The 24,246-nt window shown below is 35.3% G+C and overlaps 1 protein-coding gene across 1 annotated transcript in view; it reads left to right on the top strand.

Annotated features, from left to right (window-relative positions):
* mcoln1a (mucolipin TRP cation channel 1a) overlaps window positions 1-9,321 on the top strand; it is a 10,261-nt gene extending 940 nt beyond the window's left edge. Inside the window, exons 2-14 of the mRNA XM_073842237.1 lie at window positions 512-676; window positions 864-1,020; window positions 1,337-1,418; window positions 1,513-1,609; window positions 3,092-3,191; window positions 3,273-3,379; window positions 3,455-3,604; window positions 3,728-3,829; window positions 4,031-4,153; window positions 5,703-5,819; window positions 5,909-5,998; window positions 6,786-6,916; window positions 8,590-9,321. Of these exons, the coding sequence (XP_073698338.1) occupies window positions 512-676; window positions 864-1,020; window positions 1,337-1,418; window positions 1,513-1,609; window positions 3,092-3,191; window positions 3,273-3,379; window positions 3,455-3,604; window positions 3,728-3,829; window positions 4,031-4,153; window positions 5,703-5,819; window positions 5,909-5,998; window positions 6,786-6,916; window positions 8,590-8,626 (1,458 nt within the window). The 3' untranslated portion in view covers window positions 8,627-9,321. The remainder of the gene's footprint in view (window positions 1-511; window positions 677-863; window positions 1,021-1,336; window positions 1,419-1,512; window positions 1,610-3,091; window positions 3,192-3,272; window positions 3,380-3,454; window positions 3,605-3,727; window positions 3,830-4,030; window positions 4,154-5,702; window positions 5,820-5,908; window positions 5,999-6,785; window positions 6,917-8,589) is intronic.
* Window positions 9,322-24,246: the final 14,925 nt, after the last annotated feature.

Here is a 24,246-nt window from a genome sequence, read left to right as displayed (position 1 = left end):
TCGAAAGAGAAAGAATATGTTAAAATGGTAATTTATATTGTTACAAAAGATTTCTATTTTAAATAAATGCTGTTTTTTTTTTTACTTTTTATTTATTAAAGAATCCCGAAAAAAGTATCACAGGTTCCAGCAAAATATTAAGCAGCACAACTGTTTCCAACATTGATAATAAATTGACATATTAAAATGATTTCTGAAGGATCATGTGACACTGAAGACTGAAATAACGATGCTGAAATTCAGCTTTGCATCACAGGAATAAATTACATTATATTATAATTATATTTACATAGAAAACAGTTATTTTACACTAAAATAATATTTTACAATATTACTGTTTTTTTTCTGGATTTTTAATCAAATAAATGCAGCCTTGATGAGCATTGAGCATGATGCTTACTGATATATTTATATTTCTAAATACATACAGACAGTTTTTGGTCTCATTTGGCACTGATCAGTTGTTATTAAAAATAATTCCTCTCTTTTTTTGCTGTCTCCATATCTCTAGCTGGTACTTTTTGGCTTAAGCAATGAGATGGCGGTAACGTTTAAAGAGGAAAACACAGCTTCATTTAAACACCTTTTTCTCAAAGACTATGATGATTCAAATGACGCCCTTGCTGTTTACACACAGAGTGATGTTTATGACCACATGTTTTACACAATAGAACAGGTAATTTATCTTCTTTAATGTGTCTTCCGAAAGTGTCTTGTTTGTTTCGCTGTAAACCTTGTATTTTAATGTATTTTTTTTTTACAAGTATATTTATTATGAAAAAAACATTCAGCATTTCCCAGCTAGAGTTTGGTCATATGTGGTCATATGTGGTCATGTTTATTTTTAACGCCTTGTTTTTCAGTATCTGACTTTGACAGAGACAACCGTGGGCCGTTATGCATATGTGTACAATGTTGGTGTGAACGGGAGTGCGCTTTCTCTGTGTCAGCAGTATTATAAAAAAGGCAGGATCGACCCAGCTAACGACACCTTCAACATCGATCCGCATGTGGTCACAGGTGAGAATTTTCCAGCTTCTTTTTCATCCCAGTTTGTTCCTGTTCTAATTTTAGTCATTGTTTTATTGTACTATCACGAAAAAGACTTGATGAATCTTAAATATTGGTTTTATAGCACTCGCTGATGAACTTGATACTAAAACATCATGTTACTTCCTCTTTCACACGTTACTTGCTGTTCCTTCTTACTGAGTGCACCACAGAAATCACTTTCTAATGTAAATCTAAAATAGCTCTTGTTGTTGACCAAACTTGTCTCTTGTTGACCACTGAGGGTGGTTCAATTGGTGATGAATTTCTCTCTTTCCCTTTGTAGACTGTATTGGAGTGGACCCTTTGTCCACTCCCACACCAGGTCTGGGCCGTGATTTCAGGAACTTCACTCTCAAGTTTCACAAGTGAGTTAAACAGGGCTATTAATGCAAGTTTCTTCTTCTCAGAAATTTCCATTAATAATATAAAAGTCTAACATTAACACACACTCTCTCTCAGGCTTATTAATGTCACCATACAGTTCCAGCTAAAGGCTATAAATCTTCAGACCATCATCCACAATGAAATTCCTGACTGTTACACTTTCTTCATCACGGTGAGTTTCAACACAAAATGCTACTTTCATTTGAGAAAAAAATGTTAAATTAATTTGTAAATTAATAAAGAAAAGAATCACTTTAACGGAGCTGTTAACATGAATTAATTGTAATAAATAATAAACATTAAAAGTAATAAAAAATCTGTTATTTAGCTATGTTATTTAAAATGTCAGAACTTTTAGCTTAACTTCTAGTTTAAAGTTACTTTTAGTTTTCGGCCCATTGTATGTATGTAGATTTTCTGTTTCAAATTTGGCCAAGGAATTTTGTTTTGGTGCATAACCAGTTATGTTCATTCCTATATATTTTTATACATACATTTTTCATTTTGTATTTATAGAATTATAAATGTTTATGGGAATATAATATAATATAATATACTGCGGTTGAAAATTGTGGGATCAGTGATTTTTAATGTTTTTTTAAGGTAGTCTCATGCTCATCAAGGCTGCATTTGTACAGAAAAAAACAATAATAATGTGAAATATTATTAGAATTTAAAATAACAGTGTTTTATTTTAATATACTTTAAAATAGAATTTATTCCTGTTGTCAAAGCTGAATTTTCAGCATCATTACTCTAGTCTTCAGTGTCACATGATCCTCAAAAATCATTCTAATATGCTGATTTATTATCAATACTGAAAACAGTTTTTGCTGCTCAATATTGTTTTGAAACCTGTGATACCTTTTCAGGACACTTTGATAACTAAAACTTAAAAACAGAACAGCATTTATTAAAAATAGGAATCATATGTAACAATATACACCACCATTCAAAAGTACATTTTTGAAAAATAAAATATATATACTTCTATTCATCCAGGTTGTGTTAAATGGAAAAAAAGTGAAAGTAAAGACTTATATTGTCAGAAAAAATTGCTATTTTGAATAAATACTGTCCTTTATAACAATTTATTCATCAAACAATCCTGAAAATAATTATCACAGGTTCCAAAAAAAATATTTAGCAGCACAGCTGTTTCCAACATTGATAATAAATCAGCATATTAGAACGATTTCTGAAGGACCAAGTGACACTGTTATCTGGAGTAATGGTTAATGAAAATTCAGCTTTGCATTAAAGGAACAAATTGTATTTTGAAGTATAATAAAATAGAAAAGCCTTATTTTAAATTGCAATAATATTTCACAATATTACAGTTTTTTCTGTATATTTAATCAAATAAATGCAGCCTTGCTGAGCATTAGAGACTTCTTTAAAAACATTAAATATATAACATTAAGTATAGATGTAGAATATGAAAATACAATATTTAAAGTATATGTAATATAAAATTGCTATAAAAGGAACTCTTTATTTGTAATTTAAGTTTTGACCCAGTGTATCTACTTTTTCTTTCTCCAATTTGGCCAAGCAGTTTATTTATATATTTATTTATTCATTTTACAACAATGTTATACATTTCTGCAATTATTTGATATACTCTATATAATTAGTCCTATGTTATGTTCAGATTCTGCTGGATAACAAAGCCCACAGTGGTAAAGTTAAGATCACTCTTGATAATCAGGCCTCCATTAAGGAATGTAGAGACCCCAGTGTGTCTGGACACGGTAAAACTACCCCACATTTTCATTTTTTACATTGTGGATAATCAATAAATGCTTGTACTCATGCTGCTTCTCTGTCTCCAGCTGACAGTTATGCTCGTGTGTGGTTCGACGTGGCTGTTTCAGTAGTGTGTGTTCTCTCTCTGGTCCTCTGTGGTCGCTCTATTGTCAGAGGAATCTTTCTTCAAAATGTAAGACACTATATTAGACAAATCCACATTAACATGGCAATCCTGTCCTAACAGTCTCGCTATTTTTTTCTTCAGGAGTTTGTGCATTACTTTAGGACCACTCTGAAGCGTGATGTCTCTTGGGGAGACAGAATGGAGTTTATTAACGGATGGTATATTCTGCTCATCATTAGCGATGTGTTCACAATCGCAGGCTCCATGATTAAGATCGGGATTGAGCTAAAGGTCAGTCAGCAGTGCAGAGCATCAGAAAATGGAAATTCTGAAACCTTTATGTGTATTAAGGCGTTACTTTGGGTTGCCACAATTTAGCAGTGATATTTCATGATACTTTGTTTCAACCCTCAGAACGTCTCATCCTACGATGAGTGTGGGATCCTCTTGGGCACCTCGACGTTATTGGTTTGGGTTGGAGTTATTCGCTACCTCACCTTTTTTCAGAAGTACAATGTGAGAAACAAACACACCCACACATCAGTGTTCATGCAGTTGCACCAGCCATTTTCACATTTTAGAGTTAAATTCACTATGATTTATATAAAATAATTCTTAAAATAAATCTCTAGTGGAGATTTAATTGTGAAAAAATCTAGATGATATATTTTTTTAGGATGTGTATTTTATGTACTCATTGGTGTTTTCCTTTTTCAGATTCTCATTGTCACTTTACGAGCTGCATTCCCAAATGTGATCCGTTTCTGTTGCTGTGTGGCAGTGATCTACCTCGGTTATTGCTTCTGTGGGTGGATTGTGCTGGGACCCTACCATGTTAAGGTACACAACATAAGCCTGAGGCCAAGCAAATAACACTTCTCAATAATAACTCAATGTGGTACTACATAGAACATGTCCAAAAATGGCATATTTGTTTCTGAGTAAAATAAACAACGTGTCCAGTTTTTATTAGAAGTACACTACCAGTCAAAAGTTTTTGAACAGTAAGATTTTTATTGTTTTTTTCTTAAAGAAGTCTCTTCTGCTCACCAAGCCTGCATCTATTTGATCCAAAGTACAGCAAAATAGCAAGATTTAAAAATATATATTTTTACTATTTAAAATAACAGTTTTCTATTTGAATATACTTTTAAAATGTAATTTATTCCTGTTTCAATGCTGAAATTTTAGCGTCATTACTCCAGTCACAAAAATCATTCTAATATTCTGATTTGCTGCTCAAAAACATTTATTATTATTATTATTATTATTATTATGTTGAAAACAGCTAAGTAGATTTTTTTTCTTTGATGAAAAGGAAGATTTTTATCAGAAATTTTTATTTATAAAAAAATAATTATAATTAATTAGTAACATTATAAATGTCTTTATCATCACTTTTGATTCATTTTAAGCATTCTTGCTAAATAAAAGTTTTTTTTTTTTGTTTTTTTTTTCCCCTACCCCTCCAAACAATATACTTTTGAGCTGGTATAATGTTACAAAAGCTTTTTATTTCAGATAAATGTTGATCTTTGGATCTTTCTATTCATCAAAGAATCTGAAAATAAATGTACTACTCAACTGTTTTAAATATTGATGATGATAATTATTATAATAATAATAATTATAAATATTTCTTGAGCACTAAATCAGCATATTAGAATGATTTCTGAAGGATCACGTGAGACTGAAGACTTAAATGATGCTAAAAATTTAGCTTTGATCACAGGAATAAATTATATTTTAAAATATATTCAAAGCAGTTTTGCTGTATTTTGGATTAAATAAATGCAGGCTTGGTGAGCAGAAGAGACTTAGAAACATTAAAAATCTTTGACTGGTAGTGTATTTCTCTTTGTCAAATGTTTTTTTTTAAGTCTGGAGTATTTATAATGTTAATATAGTAGTATTTTTTGAAAGAAATGTAGTATTTTATTAAGCTAGGATGCATTAAATTGATCTAGGGACAGTAAAGACATTTATAAAGTCATAAAAGATGGTGGTCTTTCAAACTTTGTCACAGTAGTATCACAGTTCCCACAAAAATATTAGGCTACTGTTTTCAGCCTCGATAATAATAAGAAATATTTCTAGAGCACTAAATCAGCATATTAGAAGGATTCCTGAAGGATCATGTGACACTTAAGACTGGAGTAATGATGCTGAAAATTTGGCTTTGCATCACAGGAATAAATTTCATTTTGAAACTTTTTCAAATAGAAAACCAAATAAATACAGCCTTGGTGAGCATATAAGACTTTACAAAACATACAAAAACAAAACTTTTGAACTGTAGTGCATATGTATATAAATAAACAAATTTACATGTGTCTTCTCCTTGATTGTATGGCATTTGGTGTTCATAGTTTGTGTTTTGTTTCCTCAGTTCCGCTCTCTCTCACTAGTGTCTGAGTGTCTTTTCTCACTGATCAATGGAGATGACATGTTTGTGACGTTCAGTGGCATGCAAGAGAGCAGCATGCTCGTCTGGGTCTTCAGTCAGGTGAGTTTCACTCTCACATCCTCAAACAGGTACTCACACGACAAATGCTGCAGACTTCAGTGCAGTAAATATACTCTGTTTCTTTACAGGTTTACCTCTACACGTTCATCTCTCTGTTCATTTACATGGTGCTCTCTCTCTTTATCGCTCTCATCACTGGAGCTTATGAGACCATCAAGGTAAGAATGAAAGACAAGGCAGATTAAAAGATAGAAATGAAAAACATGTTTTTGTTCCTGATATTCTTTCAGCACACACGTGTACAAACACGCATGTCTTGGTAAAATAACACTGTTTAATTTAATTCAATAATAATATTTTTGTATGTATTTGTGTTTTTTATAGTTACTTTTTTAATCTATTTTTGTTTTTATTTTAAATCTTTACTTAATCCATTTTGTGTTCCTATTATTGTAAATGATCAGTATTTAAAAGGTGTCATATGTGACCCTGGACCACAAAACCAGTCATAAGGTTAAATTTTACAAAACTGAGATGTATACATCACATGAAAGCTCAATAAATAAGCTTTCTATTGATATATGATTTGTAAGGATAGGACAATATTTGACCGAGATACATCTATTTGAAAATCTGGAATCTGAGGGTGCAAAAAAATCAAAATACTGAGAAAATCACCTTTAAAGTTCTCCAAATTAAGTTCTTAACAATGCATATTACTAATCAAAAATTACATTTTGATATATTTATAGTAGGAATTTTACAAAAAATCTTCATGGAACATGATCTTTACTTAATTTCCTAATGATTTTTGGCGTAAAAGAAAAATCAATAATTTTGACCCATACAATGTATTTTTGGCTATTGCTACAAACATACCCCAGCGACTTAAGACTGGTTTTGTGGTCCAGGGTCACATATGTGACAGGTAGTAAAACGAAGTGTAAGTAAGATGATTCAAACAGCTTGATTATACTAACGTGATATCCTTTCATTTCGATTCAGCATCAAACTCAGGAGCCTATTCATATCACTGACCTGCATGCGTTCATTGCTGAGTGCACTGACACACCCTGCTCTGGAAAGTTCCGTGGCATCGAGACCTCACCGTGCTCTTTCCTCTGCTGCTGTGACAGGTTTGTCACCATAGAATCAAAGAAAATGCCTCTTAATATCAGCAATCACAAATTGAACTGCCACAATGATGCACAAATGTTAAACATTTCACAATTCAAAAATATTCAGAATGCAATAGAAAAGTGAACAAATAATACATTGATGTTTAAGAGAGATACCAATTCTTGAAGGAAGGTTTACAATTTAAACTTGTGTTATCAAATATGATTACAAAAATGTGTGGTTTTTGCAATTTTTGACTTAATAGCATCACACTATTTATATCCTTAAGAAAAATAATGAACAATTAATGAACAAACTTATGGTTTAAACTGCACAGTAAGTCAGAATGAATTAAAATTCAAAATATTTTCTAAATGTATGTTATAGATTTTATTGTCAACAATTCTTCTGTGCATATGTTTTTTTTTTTTTTTCAACTTTCTAATGTGTAATCAAAATCTCATAACTGGATCTTCTGGTAAATATGCCAGACTTCTCTCTGGTGACGTTCACTACCAGTCAAATTTTTTTTTTATGTTTTTAAAGAAGTCTCTTCTGCTCACCAAGCTTGCATTTATTTGATCTAAAGTACAACAAAGCCTGTAAAATTTTGCAATATTTTTACTATTTAAAATAACTGTGTGTCTATTTGAAAGTAATTCCTTCCTGTGATTTCAAAGCTAAATTTTTAGTATCAATACTGCAGTCACATGATCCTTCAGTAATTATTCTAATATTCTGATTTGCTGCTCAAAAAACATTTATTATTATTATGATGTTGAAAGCTGAGTAGATGATTTTCAGGTTTCTTTGATGAATCGAAAGTTCAGAGGAAAAGCATTTACCTGAAATAGAAATCTTTTGAAATATTATAAATGTCTTTATCATCACTTTTGATAAAGACAAAAAAGTTAAATAAATATTAAATCATTATAAATGTCTTTATCGTAACTTTTGATAAAGATGCAAAAAGTAAAATAAATATTGAAATGTAGTAAAATTTAATTTTTCTTGAATAGCAAATCAGCATATTAGAATGATTTTGGAAGGATCATGTGACTGGAGTAATGATACTAAAAATTAAGCTTTGAAATCACAGAAATAAATTACTTTACATTACAATATTACTGTGATACTAAAAATAAAGCTTATGTAATATGGCCGAAGCAGGCGGAGTATTATCAGAAATGAGTTCCCAGCTAGTTTAGCATTTGCACATGTGCTGCGTGGTATTACTGCTCCTGCTTCAGCCTTATTACGGCAGCAAACTTCCTTGACTATTACGCCGGAATGGGAGTGTAGTTCCTAATCTTATCAGCCTAGAAAATTGAAGCTTTGCATTTCCACCGGTCTTAGTAAACGATATAACTACAGAAGAGTCAAGTTTTAAATAGGACAAATATCGAAACTAGTTGGTCATTTTTGAACGTGATGCTATTGGTCTAATAGGATTCAATGATCTATGCTAAGCTATGCTAAAAGTGATATCGCCAGAACAGGAGAACGGCCGAATGGATTTCAAAACGGTAAAACTCAACTTATTAACTCGGGGGGAGTTGGAGAATGAGCCTATTTCCAAAAAAAGTGGAGTGTTCCTTTAACATTAATTATTTTAACATAAGAAAATGACATTTGATTTACTTTACCTAAATTGAAGGCTGTAATCATGTATGTTTCTGTAACTCTGCAGAACCACCACGTATGAAGACGTCCTCCTGGTCAACTAGTAGTCATGGGACATGATGCCTGAAGACTAAACCTCCCTCTGCTGGTCACACTGTGGAACTGCAACAGGATCCAGAAATCCAGTGGCATTGTGAGGAAAGCTCCAGACAAAATACCCAAGAAGTCACAACCGCTTCACTTTGGACCTTAAGTGGAAAAATTGAGAAAATTTAAGTTTTACCTCAACTTGTTTATACTTTTAACTTAATGTCTGAAGGCAGCCCAGTACTGTCTCTTAGTCCATACTGCTAAAAAAACACTCAGAAGGTTTGAATCAAGACAATATTAGATAACAAATGCACAAATGCAGGCGATATGTACAGTACAGTAATCATTCTCTAAGTGTGGATCCCACGTGTTTGTTCAGTGCACGTGTTGTGGTGTGCAAGTGGGTCATCAGTCACCAATACTGAGAGACATAGTAGTCAGTGATTTATAACTATTGCTGTTTCTGTGTTGGATAGTTTTTTCTCATACACGACTGTATGTCTTTGAGTCATGTCTGCATCAGAAGGAGACTAAGCGTTTAGCAGATGTAAACCTCTGTGACAGCAAAATGAGGAGACCATGTGATTAAACATTGAAAAAGTTAGCTCTTATTCAGCACTTAAAGCAGAAACAGCACTCCCCGGTGTTTTTACTTATCCATAATAAAATACATGCTCTGCTGGTGTGAAACTTAGCCTTAACACTTCCATTATGTGCAGAGCTGGCTGTCTTTTTTGGGGGGAATGTAATACCTCATTGTTAAATAGGACCACTTTCAGTTGCTTTTTGTATTTGTTTTATGAGCTTATCACCACTAATGACACCTCCATGATTTTATTCCATACTGATTCAATGTTTTATATGAAAATGGAATCAAATGCATAATGTAATGTGAAATCTTATTTTATAAATTACATAAGACTACATTTGTTTGTTTTCAAACAGAGGCCTTCAAGAACGATTACTGGCGAGGACACAGTGGTTAATAGACCTCATCAAAAATGCTTGACCCTGGCATGACTCTCACTTCAGAGCATAAATAAGCCTAATTTTATTTCCTCCATTATACTTGACTGATACGAGAAGGAAGTATAAATATTTAAATTCTGGGGCCTGTGCAAGCCATTAACTGAAGTACACAATAAGTGGGACCAATCATATTATTCTGATGTCAGCGAACTGCTTTTTGGTCATATTATGTGATTTGACTTTCCTTGTAATGCTTATATATTGTTTTAATGTGTAATTCAATCATGTTTTAGTGTAGTGGTTTATTTATAATGTGTTGGCTCTGTTGCCTTTGTTTCAAATGAATTTAAAACGCACAACTGCAAACAGACCACACTTTCTATTACTAGCATGTGAAGCTACACAGTGATGATGTTCAGAAAAAGTCAGATCATATTTTATTTTAGCCTAATGATTGAGTGTATTTTATGTTTTATGGACAACTGGTGCAAAAATAATTTTGCGTACAAAGGCAGCACAAACGGCATTATAGATGAAATTATGTAGAAGAATCTACTGAAGGATTTTTCGATTCTTGATTTTTCTTTTATTTGTTTTAAACAAATCTGTTGTTATATAAGTGTCGTCACGCGTTTTCCCCCCAAATGTAGGTCTTGACAGGATCGTATGTTGTTGTTTTTTAATTTTCATATGTATTTGTTCAATACAGAGATTTTCTAAAGTCTGTTTAATATAAAAACATCTTTCTTGTCCTGTTTTCCACATTAGAGTAAATAAAAAAACACAGTTTTTAAAACTGTATTCACCACCTGTACATTTAAAGGTCTGTCATTAATTACATTAACCCTCATGTCGTTCCAAACCCATAAGACCGATGAAACCTACAGTCGTGGCCAAAAGTTTTGAGAATTACATAAATATTAGAAATTGGAAAAGTTGCTGCTTAAGTTTTTATAATAGCAATTTGCATATACTCCAGAATGTTATGAAGAGTGATCAGATGAATTGCATAGTCCTTCTTTGCCATGAAAATTAACTTAATCCCGAAAAAAAACTTTCCAACGCATTGTTAAGAAGGCTTCAGGGCATCCAAGAAAGTCCAGCAAGCGCCAGGATCGTCTCCTAAAGAGGATTCAGCTGCGGGATCGGAGTGCCACCAGTGCAGAGCTTGCTCAGGAATAGCAGCAGGCAGGTGTGAGCGCATCTGCACGCACAGTGAGGACAAGACTTTTGGAAGATGGCCTGGTGTCAAGAAGGGCAGCAAAGAAGCCACGTCTCTCCAAAAAAAACATCAGGGACAGATTGATCTTCTGCAAAAAGTATGGCGAATGGACTGCTGAGGACTGGGGCAAAGTCATATTCTCCGATGAAGCCTCTTTCCGATTGTTTGGGGCATCTGGAAAAAGGCTTGTCCGGAGAAGAAAAGGTGAGCGCTACCATCAGTCCTGTGTCATGCCAACAGTAAAGCATCCTGAGACCATTCATGTGTGGGGTTGCTTCTCATCCAAGGGAGTGGGCTCACTCACAATTTTGCCCAAAAACACAGCCATGAATAAAGAATGGTACCAAAACACCCTCCAACAGCAACTTCTTCCAACAATCCAACAACAGTTTGGTGAAGAACAATGCATTTTCCAGCACGATGGAGCACCGTGCCATAAGGCAAAAGTGATAACTAAGTGGCTCGGGGACCAAAACGTTGAAATTTTGGGTCCATGGCCTGGAAACTCCCCAGATCTTAATCCCATTGAGAACTTGTGGTCAATCCTCAAGAGGCGGGTGGACAAACAAAAACCCACTAATTCTGACAAACTCCAAGAAGTGATTATGAAAGAATGGGTTTCTATCAGTCAGGATTTGGCCCAGAAGTTGATTGAGAGCATGCCCAGTCGAATTGCAGAGGTCCTGAAAAAGAAGGGCCAACACTGCAAATACTGACTCTTTGCATAAATGTCATGTAATTGTCGATAAAAGCCTTTGAAACGTATGAAGTGCTTGTAATTATATTTCAGTACATCACAGAAACAACTGAAACAAAGATCTAAAAGCAGTTGAGCAGGAAACTTTGTGAAAACTTTTAGCCACGACTGTAGGTGCTTTCTGACCCTCATAGACATTCAAGACCCAGAAAGGTTGTAAGGACATAGTTAATGTGACATTAGTGGTTCAACCTTTATTTTATAAAGCTACGAGAATACTTTTTGCGCACAAAGAAAAAACATTTTAAAGATGTCCTTACTAACTTTCTGGGCCTTGAATGTGTCAGTTGTGTTGCTGTCTATGTCTACGGATTTGATCAGAAATATCTTAATTTGTGTTCTGAAGACGAACGAAGGTCTTACAGGTTTGGAACGACATGAGGGTGAGTAATTAAAGGAAAAGTTCACTTCCAGAACAAAAATGTACAGATAATTCACTCATCCTCTTGTCATCTTAGCTATTCATGTCTTTTTTTTTTTTAGTTGTAAAGAAATTCAGTTTTTTTTGAGGAAAACATTTTAGGATTTCTCTCTATATAGTGGATTCTTGTGGTGCCCCCGAGTTTGAACTTCCAAAATGCAGTTTCATTGAACCTTTAAAGGGCTCTAAACGATCCCAGTCAAGAAATAAGGGTCTTATCTTAGCGAAACGATTGGTCATTTTCTAAAAGAAAATGACAATTTATATACTTTTTAACCTCAAATGCTCATCTTGTCTCTGTGTGTACTATGTGTATTCTGGTTCAAGACAGTTAGGGTAGGTCGAAAAACTCCCATCTCATTTTCTTCTCCAGCTTCAAAATCGCCCTACATCGCTGTTTTACCTTTTTTTGTAAAGGGTGTTTGATCCTCTTTGAATGTTCACTTTGTAAACACTGGGTCGGTACTTCTACAGCCATGTAGGAAACTTTTGGAGAAGAAAACGAGATGGTTTTTCGACCTACCGTAAATGTATTGAACCGGAATACACAGAGTTCACGCAGAGCTAGACAAGACGAGCATTTGAGGTTAAAAAGTATATAAATTGTCAATTTGTTTTTGAAAATTACCAATCGTATGGCTAGATAAGACCCTTCTTTCTTGGCTGGGGTCATTTAGAAAACTTCGAAGCTGCATTTAAACTGCATTTTAAAAGTTTAAAACTCGCAGGCACCATAGAAGTCCACTATATGGAAAGAAATCCTGAAATGTTTTCCACACAAAACTGACGAAAGAAAGAAGCAAACATCTTGGATGACAAGGGGGTGAGTCAATTATCTGTACATTTTTGTTCTTGAAGTGAACTTCTCTTTTAATGACAGAATTTTCATTTTTGGGTGAACTATTTCTTTAATCATTTTTTTACTATACCATATGACCACTAGGTGGTACAAAGACAGCATTTATCACAATTCTGAATTCTGTCAAATTAAAGGTGGACTTGCACTTTTCAAATATGAAACTTGCTTAAAAATATTTAGCCAAGATTCCTGGAAGAGCAGAGTTTGTAGGCATGTTTGAACAGCCGGTCTAAGCAGGTGCACTAATCATTGCACTAGCCAGTGTTTAAGTTGGCTATCTGAAACCACAGAATGAGATTACACACACTGTTCAAACAGAGCAAACCCCCCTCAGATGCTGATCTCAGACCTGTGGCCATTCTATAAAGGCTTTTGCTTTCCTATTCTCAAGCCGCGGTGGGAGTCTGAATATGAGCCACACCCAGCTATTCAAACAGAGTGAGTTTAACAGGAAGAGATTTAATTTAACCACTATAATAAGCTCATTGTGATGATATACAGACAGGTTTTACGGCAGTATATCAACAGGAATAATCTTCTGAGACTTAATTTGGATTTCTTAATCCAAAACTAGTTCTGTGATGTCTAATGTGCTCAGATGTTCACGGTATCTTATATTTTAAGTTAACCTAATCATTGGGGTGAGGATAACACATTATCATTAATAATGGTGATATATGAGTGGCTCCACCCATGGATTCAAATGTGTATATTAAAGAAAAAGCTGATCTAAAAAACTAGACAAGGAGAGTAATGTAGTATAGAACAGTACACAGCTGCAAGCTGAGAATCACATACTTGTGATGGGGTAAACACTGGGCTGTTTTTATGACGTTTTCTGTGTCTATTAAATCAAGTGTTGCTTGTCCATCAATGAGTGATTTTTCTCTGCCTGAATGCTACTTTTAGTCCATGAATGCACTTAACACTACCAGTCTAAGGTTTCTGAACAGTAAAATTTTTCATGTTTTTTAAAGATGTCTTTTTTGCTCACCAAGCCTGCATTTATTTGTTCAGCAAAACAGTTGTTTGAAATATTTGTACTATTTAAAATAACTGTTTTCTATTTGAATATATTTTAAGGTGTAATTTATTCCTGTAATTTCAAAGTAAAAAAAATTAAATAAAAATTTGTTATTATTATGCTGAAAACAGCTGAATATAATTTTTTCAGGATTCTTTGATGAATAGAAAGTTCAGAAGAACAGCGTTTATCTGAAATAGAAATTTTTGTAACATTATAAATGTTTTTATCATCACTTTTGATTCATTTAAAAAATCCTTTTTTTTAAGTATTAATTTATATAATTTCTTTACCAAAAAATTGTTTACTGACTTTTGAATGGTATAGTGTATGTTACAAAAGCTTTTTATTTCAGATAAACGCTGATCTTTCTATTTAATAAAGAATCCTGAAAAATGTACCCGACTGTTTTAAATATTTATAATTATAATAATAAAAATGTTTTTGAACAGCAAATGAGCATATTGGAATGATTTCTGAAGGATCATGTGACACTGAAAACAGGAGAAATGATGCTGAAAATTCAGCTTTGAAATCCCAAGAATAAATTTAATTTTTTAAAATATATTCAAATAGAAAACTGTTATTTTAAATAGTACAAATATTTCACATTTTTACTTTTTTCTGTACTTTGGATCAAATAAATTCACGCTTGGTGAGCAGAAGAGACTTCTTTTTTAAAAATAAAAAAATAATAAAAATCATACTGTTCCAAAACTTTTGACTGGTATTTAGCTTTAGGAAAACAGTTTTTTTGCTCCCTTTTGCTTTTGCATATGTGCCCATCTATCAATTTTGTTTACATTTCAATCAATATTCCTTTTGTCTGACTGCATATAATTAACCCTTAATCCTTTTAATGGCAGATACACCCTATAAAATTGTAAATAAAACAGTTTTAGTCCTAATTGTGTTGGAAAATATGAATACATTAACACTGGTTTTATTTTTTGGGGGTTTATGTTCCTGCCCATTAAATTGCTAACTCCAGTGTTGAGTTGGTAGTCCTCAATCATGCATGTTTTTTAAACACATGATGGAGATACAGCGTGTTGGATGCTATAGGCGGGGCCATAGTTTGTAAAGTGACATCACTGCCCTTTTGAAGTGAATTTCGGTACTTGACCCCATTGGATGAAAACCGGGAGTCCGATAAGCATTTTGGTGGCTTGATCCTTTTTGTTTCTGAATTGCCACGATAGGATTTGGTCAACTTCCTTCACACTGGTTTCAGCTCTCGGTGAATCGCGAGGGTGAAGCAGTGGGTTGATATAAAGGGCTTTTTTGCACGTTTGTATATTTTAAGCGATTTGCACAAGGAACCACACGCCTCCCGTATCACCTTGTCGCCGGTGTGAAGTCGCGGATTGTCCGCTTTTCCAGACTGAAACCGAGCGCTTCTAAAATCATCAAGGTAAATGCATGACATTTTGGAGCGTGTTTACTTTGCTTATCTTTCAACCTGTTTGCCTGCTGGTTCAAATTTCCTGTCACTTCATTTGGGACCACAATCAACTTGGTTTCCGTTCTGAATATTTTCTGGAATCAGGTTTGGGTTTGTTCCGATTTTGCATGTTTGGGTTGGGCTGGGCTTTTAAAGGATGCATCGATTGATACACACATGGTATGAACTGAACAGCGGCCTGTGCTTCGATTCTTTTTTGAATATACGTTCGCGTTTAATCACAACGCGTGAAGGGCATCGTAATTAATGAAACGACTCGTGTGGCTGCTGTTACATGTAGCGATTCATCTTCGGATTAAACGAATGCAGTTAAATCGTATTTTCTAATGCGTCAATTATTCATCTGTCTTGAAAACGCAAACAGAGGTATAGGGTCCGCTTAAAATGTGAGGAGAATTATAAGATTTGATGTTGAGGAATTCAAATCCATTTGAATCGAAACGCGCACTGATAGCATCGCTTCACTTGACAAACCAATCTCGGTCCACATAGCTGTCCTGTGTGTTATTCTGTCCCGCCTCGCCTCTATTTCCCTGAATAAACTACTAAAGCTCAAGAAAATCGATAGTGTAAGTGGACTATCATGGATTGCCGTCGTTTAATATGGATATGGTGCTGCCTGTGCTACTTCTCTAAGCTCGTCTGGCCGCTGCATTCTTTTGACTAAAAATTATCGTTTGAATCGCGTTGATGTCATGCTGTGTTATCACCCTGGCCTTGTAACGCCAGCAGGTCTGTAGATAACAGCGTGCCTCTCATCACACCCTGTCTCTGTGTACATTCTAGAATCAAGTTCGAGAAGTTCACGACCGCTTTTAACGCTAATGGCCCGGATATTTAAGCGGCCTGAGGGAACTGTTGCCTATTCAGGAGTATTTCTTTCATGGGCGGTCGTTTTGTGTGGAAACTGTTGGTTTTTAAGCTGCGTTCATTAATTTATTGTCGATTAAAACAGTTTAGACAAAGAGGTGGGCTTGAGAAATGTCATTCAAATTATACACTTACATGAGAGGAAGACTCCAGACATATCAATCTGATAGCTGTTTAATTCTACCTTTAACGGGTCGCCCCTCATGGGCGTGGCCATGTTGAGTTACTATTTTTTTTTTAGCAATACTATTATGTTCACTTTGTATGATAGCCAATACTCAAAACGTAAACCTTTAAGTACTTCTAAACAAACGTGCACTTGCTTCATGATTTGGTCGTTACACAGATACGCGGCCATATTGGCGATACTCAGATGTAAACAACAGTATGAACTGCACGGTTAATATACTCCTGAATACAATGTTCTGCTAATTTATGCTGTCTAAACCATGGGAAAAATGTGTGGAAGCTGCTAAATCATATAGAGAAGGACTTAGTAAGCTGGAAAAGGTGCAATATCTTGACAAACTAAAGTTAATAGATGGTAAAGATATGTACAAGCTGTAAAAATTAAGATATTAGCCTAATATTTCACCTACCTGACTGGAAATCCTGGTTCAGTTTGGCCAACCACAAATGCCTTTTGTTCCTCAGACAGTTTTTTGCACTCTTTTTGATTTATAACTTTTGGCAGTCTTTAGTACCCCAAATGTTTTTTCTGGGCCGACCGATTAGTACAGCCCCAAACATGACAATAATTGACCATTTTCAGCAGCAATAATCAGCCAAATATGCGAGTTTCATTCAGTTCAGTGGCTTTGTTTTTGTTCAGTGCCGCCAATATGGCCGATTGATGATGCATCGTTAAAACACTAATTAGTTTACTTCCAGAATAATCATTTCCTGATAATTTACTCTCCCCATGTCATCCAAGATGTTCATATCTTGCTTTCTTGAGTTAAAAATACATTTTAACAGGAAATTGCATTCAGGCTTCAAAGGTCTCTACACGATCTTAGCTGAGGAATAAAGGTCTAGTCTACCAAAACGATTGGTCATTTTCTGAAGAAAATAACAATTTAGATACTATTTAACCACAAATTACATTGGAAAGGTCACACGTGATGTAGCCGTAAGTACCGACCCAGTGTGTAGAGAACCTTCTGCGCTGAAACTGCAATTTGGACCTTCATTAAAATTTGGACCTTCAAACCATTGGCTAAAAAACCTTAATTTCTTTTTGACTGGAGACAGAAAGACATGAACATCTTGGACAACATGGGGGTAAGTAAATCAAGATTTTTTTTTTTTTTTTATTCTGGAAGTGAACTAATCCTACAACAGCATAGTCAAGATAGAAAGGACCGGGATGTGTAAGATCATCAAGACACTCCAAATAGAATTAAAAAAGGAAAAAATGCATGCATCTAAGCTGCTAAGTGTTACTATAAAGTCCAAAACCAATTGTACGATTAGGTTAAATAAAAGGCATCCAAACAAGAACTTTAAGTAATTTGCAAGAGATCAAGTTCTTTCCAGGGTAATTTTACACAACCCTGTCGATGATATAAAAAGCCTTATGTGAATCCACTATGATGTCTTGCTAAGACCATAATGGTCTATTGTGTCCTCCCAGTTGTCTCAGGAATTCGTCATCCACTTTGTAATGCCAGCTGTTGTAATGGTTCCCCCCAAAAAACCTGATTGACTTGATTGAACAGTCCAGAACTAAAACCAATTTGATGCTAGAATGGTAGAACAAAGAACACATAAAAACAAGGCCTGCTTGTTCTAAGATTTATGACAGCCCCTCTCTGTTTAGACATGTGCCTGAGCTCAGGTCGGTCAGAATGGAGTTGAGCAGGGCAAATGCTGTCATTAGTTGTTTTAGCCACACTCCTCAATGAAGAACTCCTGATACTAACAGCTTTGTTTAAACAGGACACCCACACCAGTCTCTCTTGCCGCTTGGCTAGACTTGGTTTAGCATTATGTAGCGATTGATTGTGCTTTCTATTGCATCCTGTGAGCTAATGATTTCATCACTTGTTGAGTCATCTGGTGCTGGAGCCAGTACAGGTTTTGTCATTGTGGTGGTGTTTTTCGGTTCGCTGATCCCTCTCAAGTCTGTGGTCGGTGTTTTGCAGACAAGTTTAGATTCTTTTCTGCTATTTTTCCACTATTTTGCTGAGTTAAGGTGTGGTCACATTAGCAGAATTTCAGCTAATTGTCGCAGACGAAATCCAGTAATTTCAGTCAGAATCCACCTACTCCACCCACAAGGTTTAAAGGGATAGTTCACCCAAAAATGAAAATTCTGTCATTTACTCACCTCATGTTATTCTGAACCTTTCTTCTAGTGAGCACAAAATAAGTTATTTTAAAGAATGTTGGCAACCAAACAATTCAGCCATATTGGTGGCACGGAACAGAAACAATGCCACTGAACCACACAAAACTTGCATATTTTGCTGATTATGGCTACTGAAAATGATCAATTATTGTCATGTTTGGGCTGTACTACTCAGACGGAAAACTATAAAGTACTATAGATTGCCTAAAGTTATAACAAATCAAGAAGAAGAGTGCAAAAAACTGTGAGGAACCAGGATTTCCAGGACAAGAATCTTGACAACATTTATGTTTGTTCTTATCATTTCCAGTCAGGTAGTTGAAATATTAGTCCTTCTCTATGTGATTTATCAGCTTCCACATGTTTTTTCCGTGGTGCCATAAATTAGCAAAACAGCATACTTAGTAGTACATTAACCGTGCAATCCATGCAGTTGTTTCCATCCCAGTATTGCCAATATGGCCGCACATCCAGGTAACTGACCAATCTTTCAATGAAACCCAGCTTTCATTGTTGATCTTAATATATTATTCACTTAATTTAATAAAATTGTGTTTAAGGGTGTTTGTATTCATATCTATTGATGTCCTGGCCAGTGCAGCAGTCACAGATTGTACCATTTAGCAGGTTTTGAGATGTCTGGTTGGCACCAGCTTAGTTGTGACCTCACAGTGGGGTGGTCAAGTTGAACAAGCAGATGCCCAGCAAGGAAGAAGCCCTGTTGCGGATTAAAGAAATAAACCACGTTAAATCGGTTTGCTAATGCACCAATCCACTGCCTTAAAAAATACTCCTGAATTTAACCACAATATATTAATCAATACGGTTCACATTTGATAATATGAACTGAATTGGCTCCAGTTGCAGTAATGTAAATTCCAGACTTTTTGTTTCCAAGAAACGGCTTCCTGAGTTTTTACCATCAGGATAATCTCCTCAGCGCTTGACGTCAGTTTTGCATTTGGAAAGAACATTTTGAAATGCCACGTTATATTATTAAATCCTTTTCGGTGGTTTTATAACCCCGTAATCTGCTAAAACACTGGCACTGACAAAAGAGCTTTCAACTGTCAGCAAACTAGTGCTAGATAACTTGGCAGAGAGTTTGTTTGTGTATGTTTTTTAGATGGAGCTGATGTACTGTTTTAATCCTCCTGGGCTCTGTCTCTATCCATCACAGCGTCCTGCTGCGTGTCCAGTATGCAAACTACACCCAAACCATCATGCCACCATTTACCATCTGCTCTTTCACTCATAACTCCCTCCATCTTCTATGACGTTAATCTTCTTTGTCTGTTTGTCTTCAACATGTTGCAGTTTTTGCTAAAGTCCAATCCTACTCTGTCTTGAGTAAGATGTGCTTTTCCTTCAAATTCCTTTTACAGTACTTTTACTTTTGTCCTGTGCCATTTTGCTGCCTGTTTTTGTCCAATATCTTTCATGGTGTTTTGGCAGCTCTGTTTTTAGCGGTGCCCAGCCCCCGTCAGCATGGTGCGCTGTACACAATGGGGAATGTCCTCTCTTAATCCTTACATTAAGCATTGCAAAATCAAACCCTGCTGCGTTATTAAGCCCCATTCACACTCTATACTGAGACAACACACACAACTCGCTCGTCTGGAGATAATCCTGTTGGGTGAGAGGGAGCAGGGTCGTTGGATTTCTTCCTGTTTATCTGCATCGTTACTACCGTTTCACACTCTCAGGGCTGTCTGACACTTCAGCTCGACCCCACACACAATACTGACCCATTATCCTTCCCTACACCCATCTAGTAACCATTCACCAATGCAAATTAAACTACTAAAGGCTCTAATATGCTGAATGCGAAGTTCTTTTTCGTTCATCGCTTGGGGGTAAAAAAAAAAAGGACCTGAAGGATTGAGTTTAGAAAAATGCAGTTGAAGTCAAAAGTTTACATACACCTTGCAGAATGTGCAAAATGTTATTATTTTACCAAAAATAAGAGGGATCATACAAAATGCATGTTGATATTTTTTTTGTTTAGTACTGACCTGAATAAGATATTTAAAAAAAAAAATCAGCATTTTTGTTTGTTTGAACCCTTTTCAACAATGACTGTATGATTTTGAGATCCATCTTTTCTCACTGAGGACAACTGAGAGACTCATGCAATTTCAGGTTCAAACGCTCACTGATGCTTCAGAAGGAAACATGCATTAAGAGGTTGGGGTGGAAACTTTTGAACAGAATTAAGATATGTACATTTTTTGTTATTTTGCCTAAATAATACATTTTTTCATTTAGTATTGCCTTTTAGAAGCTACAGAAGATACTTTCTCAGAAGACAAAATAAGTTAAATTTACACTGATCTTCAAATTCAAAAAGTCTTCACCCTCCGGCTTTTAATGTATCTTGTTTCCTTCTGAAGCATCAGTGAGCATTTGAACCTTCTGTAATAGTTGATTGAGTGCCTCGGTTGCCCTCCCTTTGAAAAGATTGATCTCGAACCCGGTCATTGTTGGAAAGGGTTCATATATTTAAAAATGCTGAAAAACCAAAGAATTTGTGGGACCTGAAGGATTTTTCTAAAGAACAGCAGGCAGTTTAACTGTTCAGGATAAACAAGGGACTCATGAACAACTATCAGTAAACAACAACAACAAAAAAGCCTATCAAGCAACACAAAAATTAGTACCAGTGGCTCTTGCTGATATATTGAGGTCTTCTGAAGTAAAATAATCCATCTGTGCAAGAAACTGAACTTTATTTACAACATTAATCCAGCCTCAGGCAACTGGGGAAGTCTGGTTCTTTTGTGCAAACTGGTTCTTTCAGACAGTTAATTACAAATAACCAATTCAACTGTTCATTTACATAAATCATGAATAATAAATAATTGAATGTATATGCAGTTATATTATTAATGCACCCAATAATTATTTGAAATGTGTGTGTGGATATCTAAAAAAAATATAAAGTGAATAAACCTAATCAATGCTCCTTTTATGTAAACTATGCACAGACTAATCGTTTTGCTTCATAATAAAAAATGAGAAGCTGCTGTCTTGCATTTTATGAATCAAATGGTCAAAACCTTGGTTTTAGCTGAAAATCGTCTTTTTGTTCTACTGAAGAAAAAGTCCTACATCCTGGATGGCCTGGGGGTGAGTAGGTTGGCAGAAAAGTTTCATTTTTTGGATAAACTGTCCCTTTAATGTTAACCTGTAGCTTCAGATTGACCTAGATCAAAATCAAAACCTCCTGATGGAACTGTCGTGAACTGGGGAGAAAATGCACTAAAATTGTTGATTAGTAAAATATCCATATGGTAGATTTCTATCTCTGTAGGTGGTTTTATGTGTGGTAGTGAGTCATAAAGATGAGAAATCACACCCACTACTGGGAACTGTTTTATTAGCTTGAGCGTATTAAAGAATTTCCCCCTTCCTGTGAGAAGCCTATTTCACAGGGGCAGTTTTCACTCTCACAGTTGTGGGTGTATATGAATGCTACGACTTCCTGTTTCTTGTCCGTTTTAAGGAATGCAATGTGCTCATAAACATGCCGAGATGTTACTCGGGGAGAAAGATGGGAATCTGGGCTTTCCAGCACCACACAGCATGTTCCATTTTGTTCTGAATGTAACTGATATGCAGACAAAGACAGAATCTGTAGAGTTTTGTCCACATTCTCTTTTTTCCTTTGGTGGTTTTGGGAAATTCTGCACAATGGGTTTTAACATTGTAAAATGTTTTTCAGTTTTGTTTGTTAAATGTTTTTGCTAATTCGATTATGCTTCAATCTACTTACAATAGTCTAGTACAATTGTTTAAATCCATTCTGGAGTTTTTCCTTCAGTGTTAACACGGTGATGTTTGGCCTAGTTATTCCTGGCTGTTGTTTTCTATATGGGAAGAGTGAAAGTAAAAAGAGTGAACACCCACAGACTGATCCCATGCAAATTTCAGGGGTTGGTTTCAAGTGTGCAAATGCTAAACTCTGAATCATCAACTTGAGATGATGATTTATGTAAGCACAGACTTGTTTTCAGATGTTTTGAATGTTATTTATTCTAAATACTTTTTGTAATTTGCCGTTATATTCCATTTGCATATTTTCTTGTATATTCTACCCCATGATTTAATCACCCTCAAGCCATCCTAGGTATGATTTTTATTCTTTCAGATGAATACAATCAGAGTTATATTAAATATTGTTACATTGGCTCTTCCAATCTTTATAATGGCAGTTGAGATTTTGAATTCCAATAAAGTGCATCCATCCATCATAAAAAGTGGTTCACATGACTCTATATTTAAAACTTTATAAACCGTAAAGTCGTATGTGCATTCATGCGGATGATGTGGGACGTGTAGTGTAAGAGATTACGATTTAAGTTTTAAATGTGAATATTTTTCTTAAACCAATGCATTGATTCAATTCAGAAGGTCTTAATTTAGCCACTGGAGCCATGTGGATCACTTTATGATAGATTGATGCACTTTATTGGATTTCAAAATCTCAACACCCGTTCACTGCCATTACAAAGCTTGGAAGAGCCAGGAATTGATATACACCTAGGATGGCTTGAGGGCGAGTAAATTTTTTTTTTTTTTTTTTGGCGAAGTATGCCGTCAAGATCAGTAAGATTTCTATTGTTGTTTTGAGAGAAAAGATGCAGTAAATTGATGAAAAGTGACTGTTACAAAAGCATTGCAAGCTTTAGACATTTATGTTTAGATCTGAAAAAGCATAATAAACCTTAAACAATAGCTTTATGCGCATTACAGCGTTTTAGTCTTTAGTGAGAGTGGTCGATGTGGGAGTCAGATGAATAATTGACGACTGTAATGTGAAGGGAGTAAAAGAGAGGGAAGAGGAGGGGTGTGTTGCTGCGCGCTTTCAATGTTTTCATGTGTTGATTCTTCGGAGTATGTGTGCCAGTAGTAGAGTTGTGAGAGCACTGCCTTGTATGGGCAGAGAGCATGTGGAGTATGTGTTTGTGTCATTTCTGACCGTTTTTTACCTCGCTGGTGAAGTCTGTTTTGGTATTCTGTCTCTCATCTTACCCTATCCCAAGTATTTTTCTGTTATTGTCAGGTTAAAGTTACAGATTATAACTTTCATGTAAAATTGCAAGTTACAACCAATCGATTAGAATAAGGAGATATTTGATAAACGAAGGCCTGCTACTGGCTCTTATTACAAGAATGCAGGATGTGGCCAACTACAGCTGCATGGAAATAGCTGTCTGTGACAGCTGGCTATGGCTCGGCCCTGAGGAACTGGAGGCCCTGTGGAGGAATTTAGGTTTGTAAGGCTTATTTGTTCCTTTTAGTTATATATCAGTTTCTCTCATGCAGATTCTTTCGAAACTGAACCTAGAATGTGGCATTTGCTTTGCACCTGTGTGTGATTGCTGGCTGTCACTGGCAGATGTTTCTGAAGTGCTTAGTTGGAAGCCGTCACAACAGTCCATCAAGCTGCTACAGTGAGTAGAACATGACAGATACCCTTTGTTAAGGACATCCCCCCTGTGGAAAGCAGCTTTATGAAGGTTTCATTTTAGATTTGATAAGTCCAGGGGTTTATTATGGGGTTAGGTTTAGGATTAGGAAAGCACACGTTTGTTTTAAAATGTCCTCATGGCACCTTTTATAATCCTCTGTCTATACACCTAAATTCCCTAATCCAAACAAATGATGGATTACGATATTGGGCAAGATGGG

Source organism: Garra rufa, chromosome 6, assembly GCF_049309525.1.
Source record: "Garra rufa chromosome 6, GarRuf1.0, whole genome shotgun sequence".
In the NCBI taxonomy this organism is placed as follows: domain Eukaryota; kingdom Metazoa; phylum Chordata; class Actinopteri; order Cypriniformes; family Cyprinidae; genus Garra; species Garra rufa.
The sequence above is the reverse complement of the archived record's forward strand: the minus strand, read 5'-3'. Positions and strand labels throughout refer to the sequence as shown.